A 27,391-nucleotide genomic window follows, 5' to 3' on the forward strand; every position below is an offset into this window, starting at 1 on the left:
AAAGACACTTTATTAATAAAGGAATCAAAGGATAAATCTTAAATTGAATTAATGTGAACGTTGAGATTGTTTTTCAGCACATATGAGATTGATGCGAGGATCAATTTTCAAAAGACAGACGCGCATTTCCTTGTCGATCATTTGAAGTCTCTCGCGTTTCTTAGACTTCATTTCCGTATCCATACAGTGAGCGAGATCTTCTAACAACGAGACTTTTTAAGTCTCACGAGATGTGTTTTTGACACCGCTGGTGTTGATATTATGATGAATGGTGAACAGCAAAAATTTTAACTTGCATTCAAAATAAATACATTCGTTTATTCAACAATCTGATTAACCGTTATCTGTTTGTCCGACATAAAATTTTTTTTTAAACATTATTTTTTTGATCAACCAAAAGTTCAAAAAAACTACCAATTTTAAATATTTTACAAAAGTTTTCGCGGCGCCCCTAGAAAATTCCATGTTGCCCGACAATGCTCTAGAGGATTCTGCAATTAATTATGAATTTTTCTCATCAGTTGCTATCGTAATGGCCTATTTTATGATCAGAAAGATCAACGTCAGAGCGGTAAATAATTACTGAAACGTTAGAGAATAGTTAGGGACAACTTGGTTCCTACGGCGCAAAGCCTACTGACACTCTCGTCCGAATTTTGTTATGTTTTATGTACCCTCGGCCCTTCTCACTCTAAATCCAAAGGGTCTGTCACAGTTCCAGGGGGTTCATTTCAAATACATTTCAGAGTGTTTAGTTCTTGCTTCTTTTGAGAATTTTATGTGCTTATTGTATTTTTGACTATCCTTGCGATTTCGTATTGGGACTGTTGGTTTTATTGGATTGTCTTATTGTTTTGGGCCAATCCTATTGCCTTTGTGTCTCACAGAGCTTCATTGTTATTTAAGATCTTTTTTTGTTTGTGAAGAATAGTTTATTAGTAAGGATTCTACAAGGTCCTTTTTATATTTAGCCAGGGTTTTTGACAGGATTTCCCCCTCTAGGGAGCATTTTTGATGTGCTTTGGAGACCTACGTGCTTTGGGACTCCTTGTCACAAAACAGAGAGAGCAGAGAAGAATGGAGGAGAGTCATGGCAGGAAGGGGGAATAATGTGCAGGACAGAATCCAGAGCATTGTGGCATCGATGTGGACAGGGCAGAGCTGGAGGAGATTATTAAGGTCTTGGTGATGGAGTTGACAGTGCATTATTCTCGGTCTGCTGAGTGGAGGGTTTGTGGGTACTGGTGGAGGTGGCAAATCGTTATGCTGAAAGTATTTGTACCGGTATACGATGTCCTGTTTTGTTTGTAAAAAAGGAGAGCAGGAGACACAAAAAGGTTTGGGGATGGCCACCCTGTTTACCGAAAATGTAGCAAAGGAAAACGTGCTTACTGTCGTGTTCAAAAAGGAACTGCATACAGAGGTACACACGGGGGGTATTTATATGGTGGAGACAGGAAGGGGATGGTCCAGGGTGGCCAGAAAAGAAAGTGATACCTTCAGTAGGTGGGTTCTGGAAAGGGAAGTTGTCCTCAGAAAATGTCATCCGAAGGGTGGGTTTGTGGTGACGTCACTATTTAGTTGGTTCTTCTGCTGGTCTGCAGAGGGATAACAGGAGATTTGATTAGGTGACAGCGCCAACCCCTGCTCTGGCTGAGAAACAGCATTATTTGAGCCTATCAACCTTCTCCCAAGCACACATGAGTGACATGTTTCAATTCTCTACATATATATTTTGTACCTCTGGAGACATTGTTTTATGGGTATGATTTTATTAGAAATGTATTTTTATTTTTTAGTTAAAGCATTGAGACCCTTTAATTTTTTGTTTTTAATAAACACTGTTGACTGTTTTGCTCTTGAAAGTCGTGTTTGCCTCCACCTCGGTCATGAAGTACAAGATGTCCTTACAGGGTTTGATGCTCATGGCTGGGGGCACTGGGGCATCACGGGCTGCCTGTGGGTGTTTTTGAGAGCACGTCTCTGGTTTTGGGTGAATCAGTGCCACCTTTCCCAATGGCGGCAATCTAATGGATCTCAAATAATAAGCAAGAGGAAGGGAAGATGGTGGGCACATTTCAGTGGGCCTCCTTCAGGACTGGTTGAGCACAGACGAGAACTGGAGTGTGTGACTTGCCACCACGACCCTTCCTAAGATTAAGACCAAGCAGTTTGTGGATGAATTGATGTTCACCAGCTTGTCATGCCCACTGACATATCTGGGTGTCCTCTCACGTAAAGCTGACCCAGGGTTTTTGCTTTGTTTCTTTCAGGTTGGAAATTTATTTGGAAATCATCGCTCTACCATTATTACCCTGTATAATGGAGCTTTTGATTCCTCCTCGGCCATTCTTCTCATTGTCAAGGTAAAGCTTGGACAGGAATATTACTGAAACATTTTAGCTTCTGTTGTAAGCCATGAAGAAGTAAACTCGTAGTGGTGAAATAAACTTCAGGCAGCCCACTGGCAGCAGTGCCACCTCACAGCACCAGGGTCGTAACTACCACGTTCTTAATTATGCTTGCAACATTCTTGTGCGTTCCGATTATATCATTATGGCCCTGAACAGGTAATGTCATTTTGTTTTCCCTTTCACTTGTTATATAAGACATTTTATTTTTCATGCCGGTGGCCATACTGTTTATGGTAATAACATCTGCTGCTGGTTAGGTGGGAGCACCACAAAGGTTAGGTTAGGTGGCACTCAGTGTCACATGGGGATGTGTAGTTAGTGACGTCACTGTGCCATAATGGCAGTGCGCAGGTTTTGGCTTCAACACAAATGGCAGTTTGATGCTTTTCATTTGCCTCGTAGAACTACAGCATCTTCACACACCCTTCAGACCCTCCTTCACTTATCGTTACGTTGCAGCTTTGTTTCAGAATCATCTAAATCCATTTTTCTCTCATCAAGCAACCCTTTATACTCCAGAATGATAAAACAAAAGCAATATATATATATACACACACACACATCCATCCATTCATCCATCCATTATCCAACCCACTGTATCCTAACTACAGGGTCACGGGGGTCTGCTGGAGCCAATCCCAGCCAACACAGGGCGCAAGGCAGGAAACAAACCCCGGGCAGGGCGCCAGCCCACCGCAGGGCACACACACCCACACCAAGCACACACACGGGACAATTAAGGATCACCAATGCACCTAACCTGCATGTCTTTGGACTGTGGGAGGAAACCCACGCAGACACGGGGAGAACATGCAAACTCCACGCAGGGAGGACCTGGGAAGCGAACCCACGTCTCCTAACTGCGAGGCAGCAGTGCTAACACTGCACCACCATGCTGCCCCCATACATATATATCCTCTTTATAAAACCCCTGTGTGCGTCCAGGTGTCCGTGTGTGTGTGTCTTCTGGTGAAGTGCGCATGCGCGGGGCCACACGGCACGTGTTCAGTCTCTTCCTGTGCATTCCCTGTGTGTGCAGAGAGAGAGAAACACAAAGACACACACACACAAAGGGGCGCGCGAGACAGACAGACAGAGTCACACACACACAGGCGTGCACGAGACAGACACACACACACACACAAGAACGCGTGAGACAGACAGACAGACAGAGACACACACACACAAAGGGGTGCGCGAGACAGACACACACACAGAAAGGGGCGCGCGTGCGGGACAGATAGAGACACACACACAGGCGTGCACGAGACAGACACACACACACACACACACAAGCGCGCGTGAGACAGACAGACACACACACACACACACAAAGGGGTGTGCGCGCCAAACAGACAGACAGACAAACAAACAGACAGACAGACAGAGTCACACACACACACAGGCGCACGAGACACGCACACGCACACGCACACACACACACACACACACACACACGAACGCGTGAGACAGACAGACAGACAGAGACACACACATAGGCGCGCGTGAGACAGACACACAAAGACACACACACACAAAGGGGTGCGCGCGCCAAACAGACAGACAGACAGACAGAGACACACACACACACACACACACAGGCGCACGCGTGCATTGTTGCAATGTTACTTTCTTGGTGGTTTATTAAATTACAGATTTTTCTAATGTTTCTAAATGTTTTTTTCCTGTGCTTTAAACTCATTAAAACAAAGTGTTTTTAACAAGCGGTTCGTGGCGCTATAGCGTGAACTCTTGCAGTGTTAGTTTTCTCTGTTGTTCAAGGTTTTCTTAGTGTTAGTCAATGTTTTTACATTTACTTTACTATTACACTTTGCATTCTGTGGTATAATTAACTATATTTGTGCTTAAAAACTTAAAGAAATATATATTTACATACAGTTCATATGATCTGGAATGGATTAATTGTATTTACATACAATCCTATGGGGGAAATTACTTCGGTTCCACTGTATTACTGTCTGACAAAATTACAGGCATTATACGGAAATACAAACCAGTATTACTGAGAGAGAAAATTAAAGGCACACAATACAGTGACGCATATTACAGCCACATACAAGGTCCCTTGCCATTTAATATAGACTGTTCCTACTAATGTTTATGCACTACTGTTCTAGCGCCCGTTATTGTAATGGGCTTAATGTCTAGTATATATATATATAATATATATATTCTATTTATATGCTCTATATGTATCCATAGAGTGCCCTCCATAATGTTGGGACAAAGACCCATTTTTTCCTCGATTGGCCCTCCGCTCCACAGTTTAAAATTACAAATCCAACAATTCAGACATCCTGATTTAAGTGCACATCACAGACTTTCATGGAAGGAGATTTGCAGACATTTCAGTCACACAACTCTTTGTCTGTGTAGTTCCCCCCATTTCAGGGCACCCTAATGTTTGGACACAGCAATGGCAGGTCTATTAAAGCCATTGTCACATTTAGGACTTTGTCGCATATCCCAGCATGCAATGGCTGCTTGACATCTGTGATTCACAGACATCAGCAGGTGCTGAGGATCTTCTCTGGTGATGAAGCCTCTAATCCGGCCATCTTCAGCTCCTGCTTGTTTTGGTTGTCTTGTCCACTTAACTTTTCTCTTCAGCATATGGATTGAAACTGGGTGACTGGTTTGGCCATTCAAGAATTTTCCATTTTTTTTAGCTTTGATAAACTCCTGGGTTGCCTCAGCAGTGTGTTTGGCTCATCATCTTGTTGGAGGATGAAGTGCCGTCCGGTGAGTGAGTTTGGTGGCCTTTACTGGACTTGACTCGAGCAGATGAGAGGTTTCTCCACACCTCAGAATTCATTGTGCCATCATCAATGAAGAGAAGTGTGCCAGGACCTGTTGCAGCCATTCATATCCATGCCATTACACTCCCAGCACCACCATGTTTAACAGATGAGGTGGTCTGCTTTGGATCTCAGGTAGTTTCTTTTCATCTCCACACTTTGCTCTTTGTCATCACTCTAATGAGGTTCATCTTTGTCTCGTCAGTCCACGAGGCCTTTCCTAGAATTCTGCAGGCTCTTTGAAGTCCATTTTCACAAACTGTAGTCTGGCCATCCTGTTTATGTGGTCTCCATCTTGCAGTGTGTCCTCTGTGTTTCTGTTCATGAAGTCTTCTGCTGATCGTCGTCTCTGACACACACACATCGGCCCCCTGAAGTCTGTTTCTGATCTGTCAGACAGGTGTTGGGGGCTTTTTCTTTACCACAGTGAAGATTCTTCTGTCGTCAGCAGTGGAGGTCTTCTTTGGCCTACCAGTCCCTTTGTGATTGCTGAGCCCACCAGTGTGTTCTTTCTTCTTCATGATATTCCAGACAGTTGACTTTGGTCATCCTAAGGTTTTCCCGATGTCTCTGATGGTTTTACTTTTTGTTTGTCACCCTCGTGATGGCTTCTTTAACGTTCATTGGCACAGCTCTTGTCCTCATGTTGAACAACGGCAACTAGAGACTGCAAAGGGTAGAAACAAGCTGAGGTATCTTATGAAGCCATGAAACCCATCTGAGGAATCACAAACACCTGTGACGCCAATTGGCCCAAACTTGATGATGCCCTGAAAAGGGTGGGGACCAAACTGTCTGCAAGTCCCCTTCGGTGAAAGTCTGAAGTGTGCACTTTAATCACGATGTCTGAATTGTTCGATTTGTAATTTGAAACTGTGGAGCAGAGGGGCAAATCAAGAAGTAAATGCGTCTTTGTCTGTCCCAGACATTATGGGGGGCCCCGTAGCTTACCGTAGTCCTTTAGAGCCGACTTTGTCTCCTCAGTCTTTCCACGTGTGTCCTTTCTTCTAGAGGTATGACATCACTTGCCGTCTCCAGATGTAATGTCCCCTCTTTTGTTGCAGGTGCTCTATGAGAGTGGCGTCCCATTGCAGGCCAGCTTCCTGTTCATCTCCTGCTGCAGTGTCATACACGTGCTGCGCACCTTCTTTCTGATGCCACGTAAGCAGTTCCCATATCCGCTGCCAGATGATTATAATTACGGGTAAGAGCAACTCCGCCTGCATATTAATGAGAACTTATTAATGATGCTCCAGCCTCAGGACCCTGTCACGTCATTCAGGGGCCTGTGAGTGGAGGTGTGGGAAGTCTCTGCCTGCATTCTTGAACCTTACTGGCCTTGTAGAATGAAGCGTGAAACATCCCGGGACTCGTCTTCTATGTGGCGCTCCGTGTTCCCATATGACAGGTCGCTGTCCATCATGCATCCTGCCCCACTCACCCAGAGGGCAGTCAGCCGCCCACTACAATAATAATCAGATTTCTGTGAGACGTTGTCCCAAATTCATTTCTAAAAAATGCCCTTATGTTAAACCAGCTGTGCTACCAAACCTAAGAAGGGATGAAATCTGAGGAATCAGCCTTAACATTCGCAGTGCACCATCTGTTGGAATGCTTTTTGTAATAAAGTAATCCCTCGCTATATCTCGCTTCGACTTTCGCGTCTTCACTCTATCGCGGATTTTATATCAAAGTATAACTAAATATATAACGTGGATTTTTCGCTGCTTCGCGGGTTCTGTGGACAATGTGTCTTTTTACTTCCTGTACATGCTTCCTCAGTTGGTTTGCCCAGTTGATTTCATACAAGGGACGCTATTGGCGGATGGCTGAGAAGCTAACCAATCAGAGCACGCAGTTAAGTTCCTGCCTGCTGAATGCAGTGTTAACCAGAAAGTCTCATCTCGCTCATTCAGCATCAACGTGTTTCGCTGTGTAAAGAGTTAACTTTTGTGCTCTTTTGTGTTAATCTTTGTGCGAAGTCAAGCCCTTCATTATGGCTCCAAAATGATCTGCTCCTGCTACTTCTTCAGGGGCCGTGCCCAAGCGCCAATGGAAGATGTTAACGACTGCCGAAAAGGTAAACGTTTTGCATTTGTTGAAGGAAGGGAAAAGCTACACTGCTGTAGGACGCCATTACAGCATCAATGAGGCTACGATTCTTTTTATTTAAACAGTAGGAAAGGAATATAAGATCTACGGCCGCAGTGTCCTTTTAACCAGGGTGCAAAACGAGTTGTAAGTGGATGTAATAAGGCAGTAGTCTGGATGGAATCTGCTTTAGGGATTTGGATTGAAGAAGAACAACGGCGGTGCTACACGATCGCCTGAAGTGGCTCCTTTAGAAGGGCTGTAACATTCTCCTTTGTTGTGCAGTAAAATTAAACTCATTGTTATCGGTCAAGTCATCGTGTCATTGTTGGTGAGTAACCATAATTAATTTTCTACTTACAGTACTTAGTACATGTACGTACGTTTAGTGTCACTGTACACACATTTACTGTATACTATTTTTCTTGCATTGTATTTATTGCTGGTGGCCTGTCTATCGTAATGGCTGTAACATATGTGCTATCGGAGACACTCGAGATCTTTAAAATAATATTTAGGTTTTACTGTATATAAACAGTGTTTACATTCATAATTTCAATGAATCTTACCTAATATCTAAGAGAATACAAAGGGATTATGCTGTATAACTGTGCGGGGAATATTTATAAACAGTGTGGGAGAGTTTATAAGAGCTTAAAATATATAAAAATAACCATAGAAACATATGGTTTCTACTTCGCGGATTTTCACCTATCGTAGGGGGGTCTGGAACGCAACCCCCGCGATCGAGGAGGGATTACTGTATATGTAGTGTGGCCGGCCGGGGGCGCACCAGCTCCCCATACCTGACACAGACAGACGCATTCACAAGTTCGTTCACACACGTGGGCTGTGGGAAATGCTTCCCAATCGTTCCCCTCAAAGCGCAGAGTACACAGGCTCCAGTAGCACAACTGTCTTCACCTTCTTCTCTCCGTCTCCGTCATTTCTTCCACCTCTTGTCTCCTGGTCACGCCTCTGACTCCAATAGCAGTGGCAGGCAGCTCCTTTTTTTATTTTTTATTTTATTTACCTTTATTTAACCAGGCAAAACAGATTAAGAACATGTTTCTTATTTACAACTGTGGCCTGGAAAGGGCAAAGCCTTAAGAGTGAAATGGGGGGGTATAAGAAAAAAATAAAAATAAAACATATTAAGAAAGATACACATATACAATATAAACGAAATTCCGAAAGAAAAAAAAAAAAAAAGTAATGATAAATAAAGAAAGAAATGAAGCAAGAAACAGTAAATAGATTACATGTTTACAAAAAAAGTAATAAAATATTATATAAACAATAAGAACATTGGAGCAACAATGAGTAGAGCAGCAGTGAATTGGAGCAGCTAGCCTAAGTAACAGCGACACACGTCTTTATAATAAGCTGAAATCCGTGATTGGAAAACTGATTTAGGAATGAAATTATTCAGTTTTAACATTTTCTGCAGGTCATTCCAGTCTCTAGCAGCAGCGTTCTGAAAAGACGACAGGCCAAGTACAGAAGTAGCCTTAGGAACTGTCAGCAGAATCAGATTAGCAGAACGAGTATTATACACAGAAGAAGAAAAGTGTAACAACTCCTGTAAGTAAGGAGGGGAAAAACATAAATAATCATAAGCCAATGGACTTTACGGCGGGTGTACAATGAAGACCAGTTGAGAGAAGAATATAGGGTACAATGATGGGTTTTGAAAGGAGCATTTGTTATAAACTGGATGGCAGAGTGAAAAAGAACCTCGAGCTTCTGAAGCAGGCCTTTGGATGCTGATCTGTAAATAACATCTCCATAGTCAAACATGGGAAGGATTGTCATTTGAACCAAAGTTTTCCTAGCAAGTAATCCCCGGAGTATTCCCAGCATCACGAAGGTTTAACCCAGGAGCACTTCCAGGTAAGGCTGGAGCCACACAAAGTAGGCCTCCCCAGTCCCCGCGGCGCCCCCTATCTGCACAGATGGCACCGAGCAGGGCTGAGTCACAGAACTCCTGTTCTGATGATAGAGCAACAACATTTATTTCTATAGCACGTTTTCATACAAATGATGTGCTTTACACGATGAAGAAAGAAAAAAAAATATATGAAAATTAAATTAGGCAATACTAATTAACAAAGAATAAAATTTAAGTCTGATGGCCAGGGAGGACAGAAAAAATAAACGTATTGTTGTTCCGGCTAATTTCAAATCATAAAGATACCACATTTTCACTGAGTATTTATTTACAAAGCACAGATATGCCAACAGCGTCACTGACAGACTAATTAGATATCTTTCATTAACTTTTACTTGAAATGTAATATTATTTGTAAAATAATACAGAAAAGGTTTTCTGGAATATTGAATGAATTGTTAAAATGTTGTCATTACTCCAATGTATGACAAGTAGACTAATAAGACCAAAAAACCTTCACAGACGAAATACCTTTTGCACATTGTGACAGATGGGGGGCGCTATCGCTCCCTTGAACCCTTGTCCAAGACGTCAGACACCAGATAAAAGTCCAACAGTGCACAAAGCACCCTCTTCTCCACAATACTCATTCAAGAACACAATACACTACAATAATACGATCCTCCACTCCCAGACGCATTGCCACCCTTCCACCCAGCTCAGCTCGTCGTCTGGAGTTGCCAGTCTTTTATAGTCCCTGACCCGGAAGGGTTTCCAATCTTTCAGTCCATGATTCCTCATCACTTCCGGGTCAGATAAAAAGTCCTTTTCTTCATCCCGGAAGTACGTCACTTCTGCTGTCGCTTTGCCAATGACGCACTTCCGGGTTATAGGGCACATATGACTCTCTGGGCCTCCCTGCAGAGTCCTCTGTTGGCCCCTGGGGTATCCAGCAGGTTTGTAGGGGAAAACTCCACAGTCCATGATTCCCTGCTGGTATCCGGAGCACCTCCATGCTGCAGGGAGAGCTCCATCTGGCGGCCTGGGGGTATCGGCCGTGATGACAAGCCGGCCATTGACCACAACATACAGTGATCCCCCGCTATATCGCGGTTCAGCTGTCGTGCCCCCACTACATCGCGGATTTATTAATATTATTATTATTATTATTACTAGGGGGCTTTGTTTACCGGATGTCAGAGATGGCTGGGGTGGCGACCCGGCCAGGATGCCCAGGAGGATCGGAAGAGGGCTTGCGCCTTCCCCAGACCATGTGGGGGCAACCACCCTGGTTGCTTTGGGGACCGCGGGTACAGAGCTTTGAAGCTCAACCCTGTAGGGCCCGTGGTCACCCTTTGGAGCCCTGGACCTCACCCGGAGTGCTTCCAGGTGCGCAGCCGGCACTTCTGCCACACAGGGGAGTGTCTGCGGAGGAGTGTCGGGGAAACACCCGGAGCCCATCCGGGCTGATATAAAAGGGGCCGCCTCCCTCCATACGATGGCTGGAGTCGGGTGGAAGAGGACAGAGCTCGGAGGAGAGGAGAGGAGAGGAGTGGAGGAGGACCAGAGACAGAGAAAGGCATTGGACTGTAAGGCCAGGACTTGAGGGGTGATTGGTGCTGCGGCGCTGGGTTTGTGCTCACTTTATCAGCTGTGAATAAACGCGTGTCGCTGCAAAACATCATGTCTACCTGTCTGTGTCCAGGCTGCACCCCACACAGAAAGACAATTTAGAGAGATGGGAATCGTTACATATCCATTATTTTCAGTTTTTACTTTAAAACTTTTGTAAAAACAATATTTGTCCTTTATTTCCTGCCCCGGCGTGGTTACATCTCTTTCTTCCGGGACTTATAATGCTGCTAACGTTGTGAATGAGGGGTCTGAACGCACACTAAAGAGAAGCCATCAGTTCAGCTGCGTTCTTGCTGCTGCTGCTGGCCAGCTGTGTGATGTGCCCGTCGCGCTTTGCGTCAGTCACTTAAAAGCCCGTACAGCAGCTGTCCTTTTGCCACTTCGCGTCTCTGCCGCTAGCATTCTAATGCCCTGTAGGAAACTATGGCGCTACCACAACTGAGCGGGAGGCTGCCATCTAGGGAAGGTAATGCCCCGTGCACGCCCTCTTCCATCTCCTGGGCATCCCAGCTAGGTAAGGCTGCTGGCCATCCTTTACAGCAGGAATAAAATGCATTGCATTTCCCATTCCAACAGACGGCACATCTCAAACATTTGTAGCAACAGAATGCAATACTACAAATGTTAGTGATGCGCCATCTGTTGGAATGAGAAATGTAATGCATATGCCTCTGTTATACGCCATTTGTTATGGGATTAGTAAAAGCGGTGTTAACATTTGGGATGCGCCATCTGTTGGAATGACAAAGACATAGCACACAGATGATCACACAGACATTTATCCTTTTATTAAGGTGTGATTGGTTTTGTTTGACGATGTTGGGGTCCAGCCATTGGGGGTCTGCCACTTTAAGTATGCAGCCAGACTTGATTTTTTTATTTAGTTTTACTAACAGCCTTGCTGATTATTTCATTACAGCATGTTAAAAACGTTACGTCGCTAAACTTTTTAAACTGTATTATTATTGTGTGACAGAAATACGATAATATAACGTGTAAAATTACGATATCGTACTTTCAGGTATTAGCTGGTTAAACACACATGCAATGTAAATAGAGATTTCTGCTACAATACAATATTCAGCTGTTTTAGCGAAATGCAGCTTTCTTAACGTATCTTATTTGTGCTCAGCAAGGCTCACATTGCGCTGTGCCAGCCAAGACTCTCCACTTCAGACCTCCGGCCACAGGCCCCCTACCTGAATGACACGCCAGGGTCCTGGGGCTGCAGCTCGACAGTCAGACTCTGTTCCTAAAATGACTTTTGCGTGTGGTTTTACAATTGCAATGGGTTTTTTTTTTTGTTTGTTTTAATTTTTTGGGATGGAAAGTAAGGAATTTTGCTCCATAAGGGCTCATGCAGAGCTAAGACACTGTCTCACTCCAGTGCCACCCCAGTCTCCCATGGCTGCGTTCTATACAGTGCCATGCACTCTTGTCCGCCTAGTTCAGGTCTGCGGTTCGGCCTCCCGCAGCTCATTTGGGGTCAAAGGTAACTCCATCCACGCTCACCTTCATCCACTCAGTAAGCCGATCCCAGCCAGGATCCCCTCAGAAGCTCCAAGCCAGGACTCAGTGGTGGCCACATACAGAGAAGCCCCCCTAGCCGTACCCCCTTTCTCCACACACTCTGTCGATGGTCACACCGTGTCAAAGAAACGCGGCCGTCTACACACAACGCGACGTAACCGGATTGATTTGTCTTCATGTGAAGGTGTTTGTAGAACGGAAGAATTGGAGAAACTTGACTGACAAAAGTGGAGACCATTCAGTCCATCGGGCTTGTTTGTTTAGCTAATTGCTAAGCTGCTTGAAGGAAGGGACGTTCATGTCTCTGGTGACTCTTCTTATGACGTCAGTAGACTGATTGGAAGAGCATTGTTTTATGAGGTTGTTGTGGAGCTCCCGATATCTAAAAGGATGAAGGTCCAAGTCTTTAGAGTTCTGGTGCTCCCTGTCTTGCTATATGGCTACGAGACATGGACGCCATCCAGTGACCTGAGACGAAGACTGGACTCCTTCATGTGTGTCTCTCTGGAAAATCCTTGGGTACCGTTGGTTTGACTTGCTCACAGGGTCCCGAATGAGGCACATGACCTGCGCAAGGGGACACCCACGTAACACCTGACTGCGGCAGATAGACGGTTATTTCCAGAGGTTGGGACTGGACCGTATGTCGGCCTGGGGGGTTACCAATCGGGATCTCGAGCTATTTCATCGTGTAGTGGATGTGGCAATTCACTGTGCCAGTGCTTGCCCCCCCAACCTGACCTAAACCTGGCCTGGCCTAAGCCGTCCCATCATCTCATCCAGATACTTCTTAAAAGTTCTCAAGATGTCCACTTTAACACCTTTTCTTGGTAGTTTGTTGGCATAACTCTTTGTATTAAGAAGTGCTTCTGGGCTTCATTCCCTTAACTTCCAGTTCATGTTTTTGAGATGCCATCTGTGTATAAGCACACATCGCTCAGGCAGACTAAACACACACACACAAACAGGAGACTGGTGACCTCACCACTTCTTTCTCTTTCTTATTCATTCTATCCAGGTTACCCTGTGGGAAAAGAAAGGAGCTGTCAATTACTAAAGACAACGTAAACGACAAAACACAGCCGACCCCTTCAAGCAGTATGGACAAGGAGGTCCACACCGAGAACACGCCGCTCCAAAATGGTGAGCCTACGTGGCACCAGCCATGTCTTCTCCATTTTTAGGTAACACCGAGCACATGACATGCGGTTTCAGACCTGCTTTAGATTCCCATGTCGCTCTTCACAGTGAAGTAAACGAAGGATACTCAGAAAGGTCTCCCCGCAAGCAGTAGGAGATGCCCGATATCTGGGGGTCAACGCTTTTGATTTTTTTTTGTCTGAAAACAAAAGAAAAAAAAAATGACAAGAGCTTGAAAAGCATTAAAAAAATCATTTAAATTAAATGTACAGAAATGGAGATTTTCAAAGGCCGAGGTCTGTGGGGTGGGCTGAGGCTCCTGTCAGACTCAAGCAGGGCGGCCATCTCAGGGCTTCGTGAACTCCCTGGTGTTAGCGCCTCACTATATTATGACTAACCAGGTTGGTTATTTCATTTATTTCTTGGTGAAAGTTACAACATTGAAACACGGGGGATTTCATCTGGCCTTTCAGACACTGAACAACAGAGTAAAAGTCAAAGTGAAAACCGATCTCTGCAGAGGAGTCAGAATTAATTACAAAGAATAAGTCACATTGGTCGAGGGTTTCGACAACAACTCCCAGATACGGCCATGGAAAGGTTAAAAAAGGTGGGATGCTGATTGATAGATAGATAGATAGATAATGAAAGACACTATATAACAGATAGATAGATAGATAATAAAAGACACTATATAACAGATAGATAGATAGATAGATAGATAGATAGATAGATAGATAGATAGATAGATAGATAGATAGATAGATAGATAGATAGATAGATAAATACTATAATGTCTATTGACTCCAGAAGTCCTATAAAGTAAAGAGTGTAGCTCCCAGCAACACCCCATAGTGGCACCCACAGACTCAAACAAGTTAACCCCACTGGACTACAGTTCCCAGCATTCCCCGGGGGTGTCCAAATGGGTATTGAAGCCCAGGTCACTGCCATCTAGAGGGTCGGGGGAACATACAGCCTTGATTCGGCAGCTCCCTTGATCTCTCCATTGTGTTGACCTCCCGGCCTTTAAAGGAAGTAGGCCCAATCCCGTCGGTGACACCAGCCCATACATGTTGTCCATTTCAGTATCACTGTGAAATGTGCATTTCTGTTCAAATTTAGCTAGTCTCACTGAAGCCAGACATATAATAATTTATACTAATAAAAGGCAAAGCCCTCACTGACTCACTGACTAACTCACTCATCACTAATTCTCCAACTTCCCGTGTAGGTGAATGGCTGAAATTTGGTAGACTCATTCCTTACAGCTTACTTACAAAAGTTAGGCAGGTTTCGTTTCGAAATTCTACGCGTAACGGTCATAACTGGAACCTACTTTCGTCCATATATTGTACATGGCCATAGCCTGCAGCTCGGTCACCGTGTGAGGCGGAGTTGCATCTCGCATCATCACGCCTCCCACGTAATTGAGTGCCTGCCCATATAAGGTAAATATTCGCGGGTGAGGGACTGTGCTTAGCATATTCGTGAGTACAGCTACTGCGGAAACCCTCCCTCAGTGAAAGTGCGAGAGAAACTTTCTGAGCTAAAATTAAATAAAGCCGTGGACATCGCAAGAACGCACGAGATATTCGCGAGATACAAGTTTAATGAAAAGACGAAGGGTATAAAGCCTCGATGCTAAAGACTTGGCGAAGGCATGGAGAACATGGAAAGACAAGTTCACATTATACACAGAACTTGCAATGCCAGAGGCAGAGGAAAACACTAAGGTCAGATTATTCCGTTATCTTATTGGAGAGAGCGGCAGAGAATTATGTCAGGCGCTGACCGGTCATGTAAGACCTGATGAGTTAACGTACTGGCCTAAAAAAATATCTGAATCACAACTGATGTTAATTATATTTTGTCCATGAATACTTATTAAATAATTCCAAAAAGTCTGTCCGCTTCCTTTCATAGCTTTTCCGATGGTTGTGCTGCTTCCAGGCATGCATTTTCGTAGTAAAGCATTTAACCAATCACATTTCAGGCATCATTTGTTGACAGGCAGAGAGGCCTTCACAATCCGTTGTGCAGGCCCTCTAACACAGAATAAATGTCGATTAACCTGTTGCTTCAACCAATCAGATTTTGAGTTGGTGTCAGTAGGGCCCTCTAGCAGGCGTTGATTGGATAGAAGCCGATATGAGGAACTCTCTGAGGCCACTGAACGCACCGCAGGCGCTCCAAGCACAAGACCCTCGCACGCACTACGGACAACTCCATGGCAGGATTCTGCACAATATTATTTGCCAGACACAGACCAGATTTCAAGACCACGAAAACCTGATGTTTGTCCCGCTCCTCGAGCCCCAGAAGTTTGAGGAATACAAGATAAATTTCCTGCATGCAGCCTTCTCCAGTTTAACACAAGAGCCACGGAGCGCTTTTTGATCTGTCTCGGCTAAAAACAGAACTGACTGTAATGTATGCCATGGATGATTTTGCAGGAGAATCTCCCACTGATCTCCTTGACTTCCTTCATCAGAAAAATCTGAACGAGAGCATGGGGCGGCTGTTCACATTGGTCTATTTGGAGGTGAGCATTCCTGTGTACGCTGCTTCTGTCGAGCAGACATTTTCAGCCCTAAAGCGAATTCAAACTAATGCCAGAAATACGACAGGGCAGGTTCGACTTTCAGCATTAGCTTCGATGGCGATAGAAAGGGAGGTTTTGATGGAAGTGAAGCGCACGGATTATCCATACGACAGAGTAATTGAACTGTTTTTGAGAACAGAGAGGAGGATGGATTTTGTTTACAAATAATCCGAATTTTGGGTGAGTAAAATGTTGTGATTTTCCTAAATAATATTACAAGTTTATGAGTTATTATTGATGTTTTTTATGTGATGTCGCGGCTGTAGCTGCAGTAGAAAGGAACTTGTTCACCACGGTTTGTCTATTCAATAAAGGCATTTATTGTGGCTACAGGAGTTATCTATCTGCGATGCAGTGGCTCTTTATACTGTATTTCTGCATATTAAGATGGTTTTTATAACCATAAATTCATTTTTGAGGGGCAGGTTGATTCAGACGGAGCACTACTGAAGGCCTAGGTGTGAGATGCACGGTCCGCCACTGTCACAGGGTGACTTGTGTGGCAACTGCATGTGCAATGCAAAGCTAAAAGACCTCTGATGTCTCTCCTCAGATAGGAAGACAGCAGCCGCCAGCCCACAGGATCAGCGGGATTTTAAGAGCTGCTTCTTCTCGTCCCTCTTTTTCTGGCATCTCGTGTGGATTTCTGTCATGCAGTTGCGACACTACCTGTTCATCGGAACACTCAACCCCATGCTGGTGCGACTTTCTGAAAATGACCAACACCAAGGTAAGAGAAAAGTGAACTCCATGACATATCCTCGTGTCATCAGGGGCTGGTGGGCAGGATTAGCAGTTATGGAGTCAGAAATGCCTTGGGATTTTTATTTAACCGGGTCATCGATAGTCCTTCATGAGATGGGCTAGTGCAATTGGGACACCGACAGCCAGACTGGTGCTAAAGTATCCTTAAATAATTCTAAAGAGTGTGCAAAAACGTTTAATAAATAAATCATCAAATCCAAACTGCTGTGGAATAGCTTAAAAACAAGTAAGTAAAAAGATCAAATCAAAGTTAAAAACCAAAATGAATCGGACCCCACACTGTACTGCCCTGAAAATGGGTGCATGTGAGGTGGAAAGAAAAGAGGAGTTTTGATCTGACCCGGAAGTGTTAAGAATCACATGGACTGGGGGATCAGAAGCACTTCCAGGTCATGGACTATAAAAGGACTGTGGGAGATCCCAGCAGAGGTCTGAGTAGGGAGGAATGGTGACTGAGCTGCTGGGAGGTGGGGAGGATTGTTTATTGAGAATTGTGGAGTGGTGGTGCTTTGTGCACTTTATTATAATAAAAAGTCATTATTTTGGGCTTTTATCTGGTGTCTGGTCCAAGGGTTCAAAGGGAGCAACAGCGCCCCCTATCAGTCACACTATCTATCTATCTTATATAGTGCCTTCCATTATCTATCTACAGTGCATCCGGAAAGTATTCACAGCGCATCACTTTTTCCACATTTTGTTATGTTACAGCCTTATTCCAAAATGGATTCAATTCATTTTTTTCCTCAGAATTCTACACACAACACCCCATAATGACAACACTTCATACTTTGTCGATGCACCTTTGGCAGCAATTCCAGCCTCAAGTCTTTTTGAATATGATGCCACAAGCTTGGCACACCTATCCTTGGCCAGTTTCGCCCATTCCTCTTTGCAGCACCTCTCAAGCTGTGGAAAAACATTAATTTAATCCATTTTGGAATAAGGCTGTAACATAACAAAATGTGGAAAACGTGATGCGCTGTGAATACTTTCCGGATGCACTGTAGATAGATAGATAGATAGATAGATAGTGTGACTGATAGGGGGCGCTGTTGCTCCCTTTGAACCCTTAGACCAGATGCCAGACACCAGATAAAAGTCCAAAATAATGACTTTTTATTATAATAAAGTGCACAAAGCACCACCACTCCACAATTCTCCCCACCTCCCAGCAGCTCAGTCACCCTTCCTCCCTACTCAGACCTCTGCTGGGATCTCCCACAGTCCTTTTATAGTCCATGACCTGGAAGTGCTTCTGATCTCCCCCACCGTCCCCCGTCCATGTGATTCTTAACACTTCCGGGTCAGATCAAAACTCCTCTTTTCTTCCGCCCGGAAGTATATCATCTCTTCTATTCCCGTGACTGGGGAATACTTCTGGGCTATATGGAAAGTACAAGTCACTGGGCCTCCCAACGGTATCGAGCAGGGCTGTGAAGAAAAACTCCAAGATGCCCTGCTGGAATTCGGGGCACTCCCATGTTGCTGGGAGGGCTCCATCTGGCGGCATGGGGGTATTGGCCAGGATGAACAGCCAGCCATATACCACAATAGATAGATAGATAGATAGATAAATGAAAGGCAGAATCTGCCTTTTTGCAGAAGCTCATTAAATAATAATCATAATATTAATTCTTTACTTTCATACACCACTGTTCTAACTACTCAAGTGCTTCAGCGAGTAGGGAGCCACTTCAGCCACCACTAATGTGTAGCGTCCACCTAGATGATGAGACGACAGTATCGGTGCACTCAGCACACATTACATGGTAATGGGGTGAGAGGGAGAGCCAGTTAGAGACGGGGGATGATTATGGGGCCAGAATGACTAGGCTATGGTGGGAAATTTAGCCTGGACATTGGGATCCACCCTGCCCTTTATGGAGGGTGCCCAGGGTTCTTTAATGGCAACAGATGTTCAAGGCCTTGATTTTATGTCTCATCTGAAGGATGGCACCATTTTTACAGCACAGTGTCCTCGTCACTGCACTGGGGCATTGGGATCCAAATTCAGGCCACAGGATGAGTGCCCCCTGCTGGCCTCACCAACACCCCTACCAGTAGCAACCCAAGCTTTCCCCAGATGGTCACCCATCCAAGTCCCAGCCGGGTCTGAACAGGCTTAACTTCAAGTGGGTGACCTCTTCTGAAGTGCAGGTGGTATGGCTGCTGGCGCACACACGCACGCACACACACACACCTTAAAAGCAAGAAAATTAAAAGGAAAGAATAGTTCTGACTTGGCACTCCCAGTCCCAGTGAGGTGCCATACCGGTGTATTGCTGTTGGTATAAAGGATCCCCTGTTGTGTTTTTGACCCTCTTCTGATGGAGGATTGGCTGGCTGAATGTCCTCAGTGTTGGTGTGTCAGAGATGTGCAGCGTTGGTTCATAACGCCACTCAGTTTTGTTTCCACCGCTACGACCTCCAAGGAATCCAGTGTGTGTCCCATAACTGAGTGGGCCCTTTAAATTAGTTTGTTCATTCGGTGGGCCGCTCTTGAAGTGATGTTACCAGCTCAGCACACCACAATACAGATAATCACCCTGGCCATCACAAAGCTGTAGAAAATGTGAAGGATGTCACTTCTCCACATTAAAGCAACACAGTGTCTCCTAAGGAAAAAACAGAATCTGCTCATCCCTCTTCTTCTTCAGTTCCTTTGTGTTCCAAGATCAGTCCAACCTGTCATTAACGTGGACCACCTCTCCATCTACTCCCTGAATAGTGACTGGACACAGAGGGTCTTTGGTGCTCTGAAAACCAATGGCCAGTTCTTTGGTTTTGCTGATGTTAAGTTGTAGACATTTCTAGAAGTTCTGCCCCTGCTCCTCTCCTCTGTCTCACCCCCCTTATCAATACATCCCACAAGTGCAGAATCAGCTGAGAGTGTCTGCGAGTGACATGACCTGCTGTTAGATGTCTAGTCTGAGGTGTACAGAATGAAGAGTAAAGCAGACAGGCCTGTTTGTGGTGCTGCTCCTGTGTTGCTCACACAGTCCTTGAGTCTCACAAACTGGTGGTCTGCCTGACAGATAATCCATCATCCAGGACCCCACAAGCTTATCCACCTGCATATCTCTTGAGTTTACCTCTTAACAGGGATGGCTGGACGGTACTGAAGGTATTGGAGAAATCAAAGAATGCCATCCTCGCAGTGCTGCCAGCCTTGTGAAGCAGATTGATAATTGTGTCCTCAACTCCGATCTTTGTCCAATATGCAAACTACAGTGAGTCCAGGTGGTCTACCACAAGAGGACTCCTATAGTTCAGGACCAGGATCTCAAAGGTCTTCATGATGTGAAGTGCCACTGGTCTGCCTTCTTTGGCACAGAGACAATCTGTAGAGTTAGGCACAGAGTGAACAAGTGACAGAGGACACCACAAAGTTGGTCATCACAGCCTTAAGAATTCGAGGTCCGACTCCATCTGGTCTCACAGTCTTTCCTATGTGTAGCTTCCTCAGGGGTCTCCATACTTGGTCTTCAGTTATGGACACAGATGGTCAGTGGTGGTCATTCCAGTTGACGTGGCAGGAGTTGTTAAAGGTGTGGGGTTAGGGTGGTCATTGCAAGAAGGTGTCAATGGGAGGAAAAATTCTAACCAAATAATTGTTACGTGCTAAATTGTGCATTTTAAGAAAGAGAACTGTGGGAAATTGTGACTCCCTGAGGAATCCAAAGCGGACGTTTCAGGGTGCCCTCGGATGCGTACTTTCTGACTCTCGTCACGTGGTTTATTTTGCAGTTAGCCGCTACACCAATGCCTTTGCCTTCACCCAGCTGTGCGGCGTTTTGTGTGCCCCGTGGAATGGACTGGTGATAGACCGGCACAAAAGAGGACACAGCGGCCAGAAAAGTAAGTAAGCGCAAAAGACGTTTGACTCTCGTGAGGTTCTCTCCCCATTTCTGTCCTCCTTTGTTGACCAACAGAGAGTAAAGGTGGCAAATGTAAACCAGATGTGTATGCCAGTTGGGCAGTGGCGCGTACTTTAGATCATATCCCTTTTAACTGATGTGTTAAGAAATTGTGTGGCGGGTTGCAGGTTGAGTCCTTGTATCGTATACGTTAAATTAATGCTTATAATTATTTCTCTCTCTCTATTATAAAAAAATATCTTGGAAGGTTGGAAGGAGATTCAGCCAGGCCCGGGGCTGGAAATGAAAGACAAAAGAGTAGATGGCAAAGTAAATCATCGTAAAGAATCCAAAAACGTTGGCACGGTACACATGCAGAGCAGGTTAGAGATAATGGAAGTACGAAAATTCGAAAGTCTCAAAAAAATGATAGTAAAGATCATATATTAGCGCAAACAAACAGAATATATCCAATCCATTATCCAACCCGCTATATCCTAACTACAGGGTCACGGGGGGTCTGCTGGAGCCAATCCCTGCCAACACAGGGCGCAAGGCAGGAAACAAACTGTAGGCAGGGCACACACACACGCTAGAGACAATTTAGGATCGCCAATGCACCTAACCTGCATGTCTTTGGACTGTTGGAGGAGACCAACGCAGACACAGGGAGAACATGCAAACTCCACGCAGGGAGGACCCAGGAAGTGAACCCGGGTCTCCTAACTGAGAGGTAGCAGCGCTACTCACTGAGCCACCGTGCCACCCCATGACCGTCATCCTTACGTTTATGTAGTGAGCAGCCCACTGCCGTTTGAAGCTAACTGCTTTGATACACTACAGGGTGGCACAGCGGATTCCAACGACTGCTCCAATTGAGCTGACCAGACAAACGGTTTAGTAAAATTTGAACTTGAGAGACGCGATTCATCAGCTACAGGAACTTCCTCCTTCAAACGACAGGCATTATTGTTGCTGTTGAAACGACGTCAATGTCGGCTGCCTACTTGCATTAACTATGAAGATGTGACCAAATCCTGGCGACGTGACTTATTCCTTTCAATGTGACGTGGAACTGCAAGTGCAGTGCCATACATTTCAGGGCTGTCGGCCATTTCTTTACAATTCCCATGTAGCCATTAGTTTCCGTAGGTGCAAACATAGCGAGGCTGAGATAGGAAGGGCCAACTTCAAAATACAAAGACCCTGATTGAATTGCGGAGCAGAGACAGTAAGACTCATATTTAACATGAAATCAGGTTATTTTGACCTAATTCTCACCCATTACCCAGAATTCCTCAGTTCTCCAATCTCCTCTTATGTTCTCTCATGTCAGCTGCAGTGGCCCCCATTTCATTTACGATTCACTAACCTTCACTTGTATTCTTTCTCTGTCTTCCCTTCCCAGGCACAGATGCACTCGCCGACCTCCAGTCTTTGGTGTTGTCTCTCGCACTGACTGCCTTCCAGTGCATTTTGTTTTCCTTGTGCGTGACCATCCCAGTGCTGCCAGTACAGTATGCCTCCTTCATCCTGCAAGTTCTCAACAGGTCCTTTCTGTATGGAGGCAACGCGGCGTTCATCGCAATTGCGTAAGTTAGTAAAAAGAGGCTTCCAAGTTGCGCTTAAAGACGCCTTTTTGTTTTGGCTTGAAATGCGTAAGGGGTAAAACAGCTGCCTCAGGTGGGGGGACGACTTCAAAGGCTTTGGGATTTTATTCACAAGCGCGGCTAGAAGTGATCATGAGATCGGCCGATGAATCTATGCAAATGTGGCAGACTTCCAGACATTGTACTAGACGAGAAGCTACTGAATTACCGGTTTGTCTACATGACCATCCACACCCATGGGCTGAGACTCCAAGAATGGGAATGCAGGGGGAGAAGTTGCCAAAATGAGGTTTTGGCAGGAATGTGACTCTCCTCAGGTGATGTGAGCAGTAGACGAGAGGTTTACGGTGCACATTGTCATCGACTGGTTGTAAAAGACGGAAACTCCGATGAAATGTTAAGAGTTACTCAAAGGGTTTGTCACCCATGTGCTTCAGACTACCTCCTCACAGGCATGGTATGTAATAACCCGCCAGGACCAGAGGGGACACTGCCACTAATAAGATTGTCTCCATCTTACCCGCCAGCACAGCCACCCCCTCGGGTCCAGCCACCATGAAACCCCCTGCGGGTCCCGGAAGGAGGGGCCATTGACTGGCCAGAGCAACAGCGAGAGGGAGCTCCATAAGGCCTGACAGAACGTTACTTTTGTTTATCTAAGCCTCCCGCCGAAGGGACAACACTTACAAGCGTTTGTTATCTGTTTCTTTGAAGTGAGCTACTGTCTCCAGATGTTAAATGGGATAACCCAGGCACCCCCAAAATGGCACCCAGACACTGCTCCCGAGTTGTCATTACCACAGTTTTTAAACAAAGATGGTGCAGAAATGATTAGATATCTCTCCTGATGTTGGCTGACGCAAGGACGTTTGTGTTTATTGCGGGTAGGGCTGTGCTCGTCTTCCAAATGAGACGCCTCCTTCCGTCTTAACAGCTCCTGGACCAGAAGGGGCGGAGTTAGCTGCCCTCATTGGGCGTGCTCTCAGCTCGGAGGGTGAGAAAGGAGACAAGGTGGCTAAGGATTGTGCGCCCCCTGGCATCCCGGAGTGGTAGTGCTTTCCTTTGACAAGCCGGGATGTGCACAAATCTTTTTTACGTTTTATATTCCAATATGACAATTGCATAATTTATTAACGCTACCCACTCAAAAATCGTTTCATCCTCACAAACCACAAGGAACGCACTTCTAGACACTTTCTACGGCTTACAATGCAATTTGACTACAGTGCTTTGGCATTTCTTACAGATGTCTGACAGGTCAGCTGGAAAGTCTCGATATAAGTGGATAGAAGCCCACCCCGATGGACACGTTTCACAGGAGGGGTGCAGGAACCACTCGTCTACATTTTACAGTTAACTCTGTCTTCCTCTTTGCCTGCAGATTCCCTGCCCATCATTTTGGAAAGCTGTATGGCCTCATCATGGCCCTCTCGGCAGTGGTGTCCCTGCTGCAGTACCCCTGCTTCGCTCTTATGAAGGGGCCTCTGAATGGAGACCCCCTTTACGTAAGTACATTATTGATCATTTATCTTTTTTGTGGGGAAGGGAGGGCTGGGGTTACATTCACAAGAATCTTTTTTTGGGGAGAGGAGGGCTGGGGTTACATTCACAAGATTCTGGCGAACAAATACAGTGGCGTGCAAAAGTATTTAACCCCCTTGAAAATTGTCGTCATTTCCTGCACGGTAGAAGATTTCTCCACATATTAATCCATTCAGTATTCTGAGTGTGAACTGGAAATGAATTGTTATAGCATTCAGGAAGTCTAAGGAAGCCATTTTCTGTAGATATGTAACTGAAGAAGAAAACCCCCCAAAGTGAGCATTTGCACAAGTCTCCCCAAACCTCGTATGTCACATCTTTCAAGTTGTCGGCAAATTGAGAAAATGTTACCTATAATTAACGATCTCCGGAATTTCGTTTTTCCTGAGCGTCACGGACGCAACACTGATTTTTTTCACGAATCAACGCCCGTCATTTAAATCACGTGATCGTAATCGAACGTTTTCATTGGTAGGCGGACTCTCCTCATTGGTCAGTGGAGTTTCTCGGTTTTGGTCCCGCAGTATTTCAACTATTGTGTACGTTTCCGCTTCTTCCATGGTGCTATGAAGACATATTTGGCCATCACCACTGCCTTAAACATCAGAAAAGACCCAGTAACTCCAAAAACAAAAAAAACTCAGTTTTAAAAAAATGTCAGTCACTAATGTTTTTCCATTGCGCGCCAGACGTATTTAAACTTCTGCGTTTTCGAAGCTCCAACACCAATGAATCACAAATGACACCGTGGTGACAGGCATAATTAAACATAATGAGGTCTTACTTGTGAGTCATTTCTGACTCTCTGGATATTAAAAGCCCCCTTTGTATTTTGTTGGACGATCGCTGCCAAAATGAAGGCGAAGACGCATTCTGCTGATGTGAGAAATAAAGTCATTGAAATATACAAGGCAGGTGATGGCGACACAGTAAGGTTATTATAGTTAATGAAAACTAAAATCAAAACTGAAACTATTATTAAAAAACATTTTCGTAAGTTGAAATAAAATTAACAAAATTGAAATGAAAAACTAAACGAAACTATTAAAGTAGCTGGAAAGACTGAAATATTTTTAGTTTTTGAATGAATATTCTTGCCATTAGTCTTTAACCCTTGTAACTTTTAACTCTAAACAGAAAGTCACCCACCACGAGCCGCCCGCATGTATTCATCCCGTGAACGGTGGCGGAGGGCTGCTGTTCACACAAAATTTGCGGCGACAGAGCGAGCTGACTACGGGCGGGTAAAGCGTGTGGAATACAAAGCGGTTTACTGGGCCGGCTTTCTTTGCGCTTGTTGAATGTCAAGATGTAATTGAAACGCCTGATGTCGGAATGTGCTGGTCAACAAAACATTTACCGTACGGACATAAAATCGCGAGTGAGTAACGTTTCAGCTTATTTCTCAGGTGCGTGCGTTTTGTTGACAATAATTTCACCTGCCACTTTGCACAGGAGAAATCTTCCTTGAAATTAAAACGGCACTGATGGAGAGACTGGCGGTCAACATACAAGATCAGCATATTATTACTGACCAGTCAAGTTAGCTTTAAAAAAAGGTCGTTTAGCAAGGAAGCGATACAAACCTTGTAAAAATCCCTAAGTTGGTAATGTCTCTACTGAGCTGCAGGTAGGTGGGCAAAGAGATTCTGCCAACTGGTGAAAAAGATACTGTGTGACAGATTATTTAAATATTTTGCATCTAAATTTGCACAAGAGGCTGAGATCTCCTTCGTTTAAAATTGGACAAAAAAGGCGACATATGTTGTTTATAGGCTTTTCAAAACGCCCGGACAATTCTGAGATTAACGAATCCATCATAACGTGAAAGTGGCCTCTACTGAATTCTACTTCTGGATCTTGGGATTCCTAATCATCCGCTTCCGCATCAGATCCGTCTGACACGACAAGACATCTTGATGTTTTGTAATGCCGACCTGAGTTTAACGCAGCAGGGATTTCCATTTCATTTCCCGCAGCTTTAGCCTCGCGATAGAGAGCCCCCTGGCGGCGGATCTGGTAGCAGCATCAGGCAATGGGGATGCAGTTCATGTTCCAGGACTGGGAATCTTGTCAGAGTTGAAGGGACGATGGAAGGACAGAAATACCACACGTGTGCAGGAGAACTTTTTCCAATCTGCTATGAACCTAGGACTTGGGAGAAGATTCATCTTTGAATGCGACAAGGTCCCCAAGGGACGCTGAAATGGCAGAGTCAAAGCGATCTTAACCCTGTTGAGGACCTGTGACACGATTTGAAAACTGCTGTCCAGAGGTTATTAAATGTTTACAGAAAATGGTTTACTTTGACTTTGAAATGTTTCAACATAAGACTTCACAGAATGGAGTAATACACGGACAGATCATTTGTCATGCAGAAAATTACGCCGCCGTCATTCATCTTTTCTTCATTTCTTGTTCTTCAGAGAAGAGCGCTTGTTAGATGAATCTCTTTTGCTTTCCTCGACAGTAGTAGTGCAAAATGTACTGTAAACATCAAAAAATGTGTCGCATCATCTGTTGGAATGACAACTGTAATGCATTACAAAATATATTCTAACTGATGGTTCATCACAAACATTTGTAGTAATGCGTGGTATATACAACAAATGTTTGTGTCGCACCATCTGATGGAATGCCAACTGCAATGCATTTTATCACTACATGGATTATAAAATACACTCCAGTAGCTGGAGAACAGCAGACGTCAACACTTTGATTAGATTTCAACTCGTCTTGATCGAGCGCTGCACTTGCACATCCTTTATTTAGCTCAAACGTAACACCAACTGATCAGTATGATGAGTGCGGCTCTGTTTAAAACACACCATAGCTGAGCATGTAGCGATTTCAACTCCTGTACTGCACTGTTATTAGCACTTGGGGTTCTATGCTGATTATTAAAGGGGCGAATCTGCAATGGCAAGTTCTCCATCTTTGGTAGGACTTTAAATGTGGGAATTTTGTGGGGTGTGAATGCAGTATTTTATGAACCACCTGGGTGCACTCATTTCTAAAGATCTAGCACACCATGGTGGTGGTGCATTGGGGGGGGTGCATTCTCAGTATTGTGGCAATACATCCTTCACCTTAGCATTGTGTTCACCCCAACAATTGGGTCAAAAATGTGGAATTTTTATCAACAATGAGAATGTTACTTTGTGCAACAGAAACACACATATAGGAAAGGCATGTCGAGTGTCCACTGCTGTTACCAATGCATACTTCGTCTAACTTTTCTGGCGGTCATCGTAATCAGGACAGTACAAGTGTCTCTCTTTACGCATAAGATGGTAGAATGTCAGTGCCTGAACAGAACTATCGACGTGCACCTTGTGTTACTGCAGGCTACCACAATGCAAGGCTCAGCGACTTCCACATTTCCTCTGACATGAACCTTCAAGTGCTTTGGGGGCCACCGTGTCTCTCTCTCTACGTGATCACAATCACTTTGCCACGTAGCTAATTCAGCAGGCCTATCACAGGGGTTTG

The 27,391-nt window shown here is 44.8% G+C and overlaps 1 protein-coding gene across 1 annotated transcript in view; it reads left to right on the plus strand.

Moving 5' to 3' along the window:
• Window positions 1–27,391, plus strand: part of slc43a3a (solute carrier family 43 member 3a) — a 63,441-nt gene that overhangs the window by 34,728 nt on the left and 1,322 nt on the right. The window contains exons 6-12 of the mRNA XM_039767615.1: window positions 2,274–2,366; window positions 6,298–6,437; window positions 13,399–13,523; window positions 16,679–16,855; window positions 20,638–20,748; window positions 22,156–22,339; window positions 23,739–23,862. Coding sequence (XP_039623549.1) covers window positions 2,274–2,366; window positions 6,298–6,437; window positions 13,399–13,523; window positions 16,679–16,855; window positions 20,638–20,748; window positions 22,156–22,339; window positions 23,739–23,862 — 954 coding nt within the window. The remainder of the gene's footprint in view (window positions 1–2,273; window positions 2,367–6,297; window positions 6,438–13,398; window positions 13,524–16,678; window positions 16,856–20,637; window positions 20,749–22,155; window positions 22,340–23,738; window positions 23,863–27,391) is intronic.

Source organism: Polypterus senegalus, chromosome 10, assembly GCF_016835505.1.
Source record: "Polypterus senegalus isolate Bchr_013 chromosome 10, ASM1683550v1, whole genome shotgun sequence".
NCBI lineage: Eukaryota > Metazoa > Chordata > Cladistia > Polypteriformes > Polypteridae > Polypterus > Polypterus senegalus.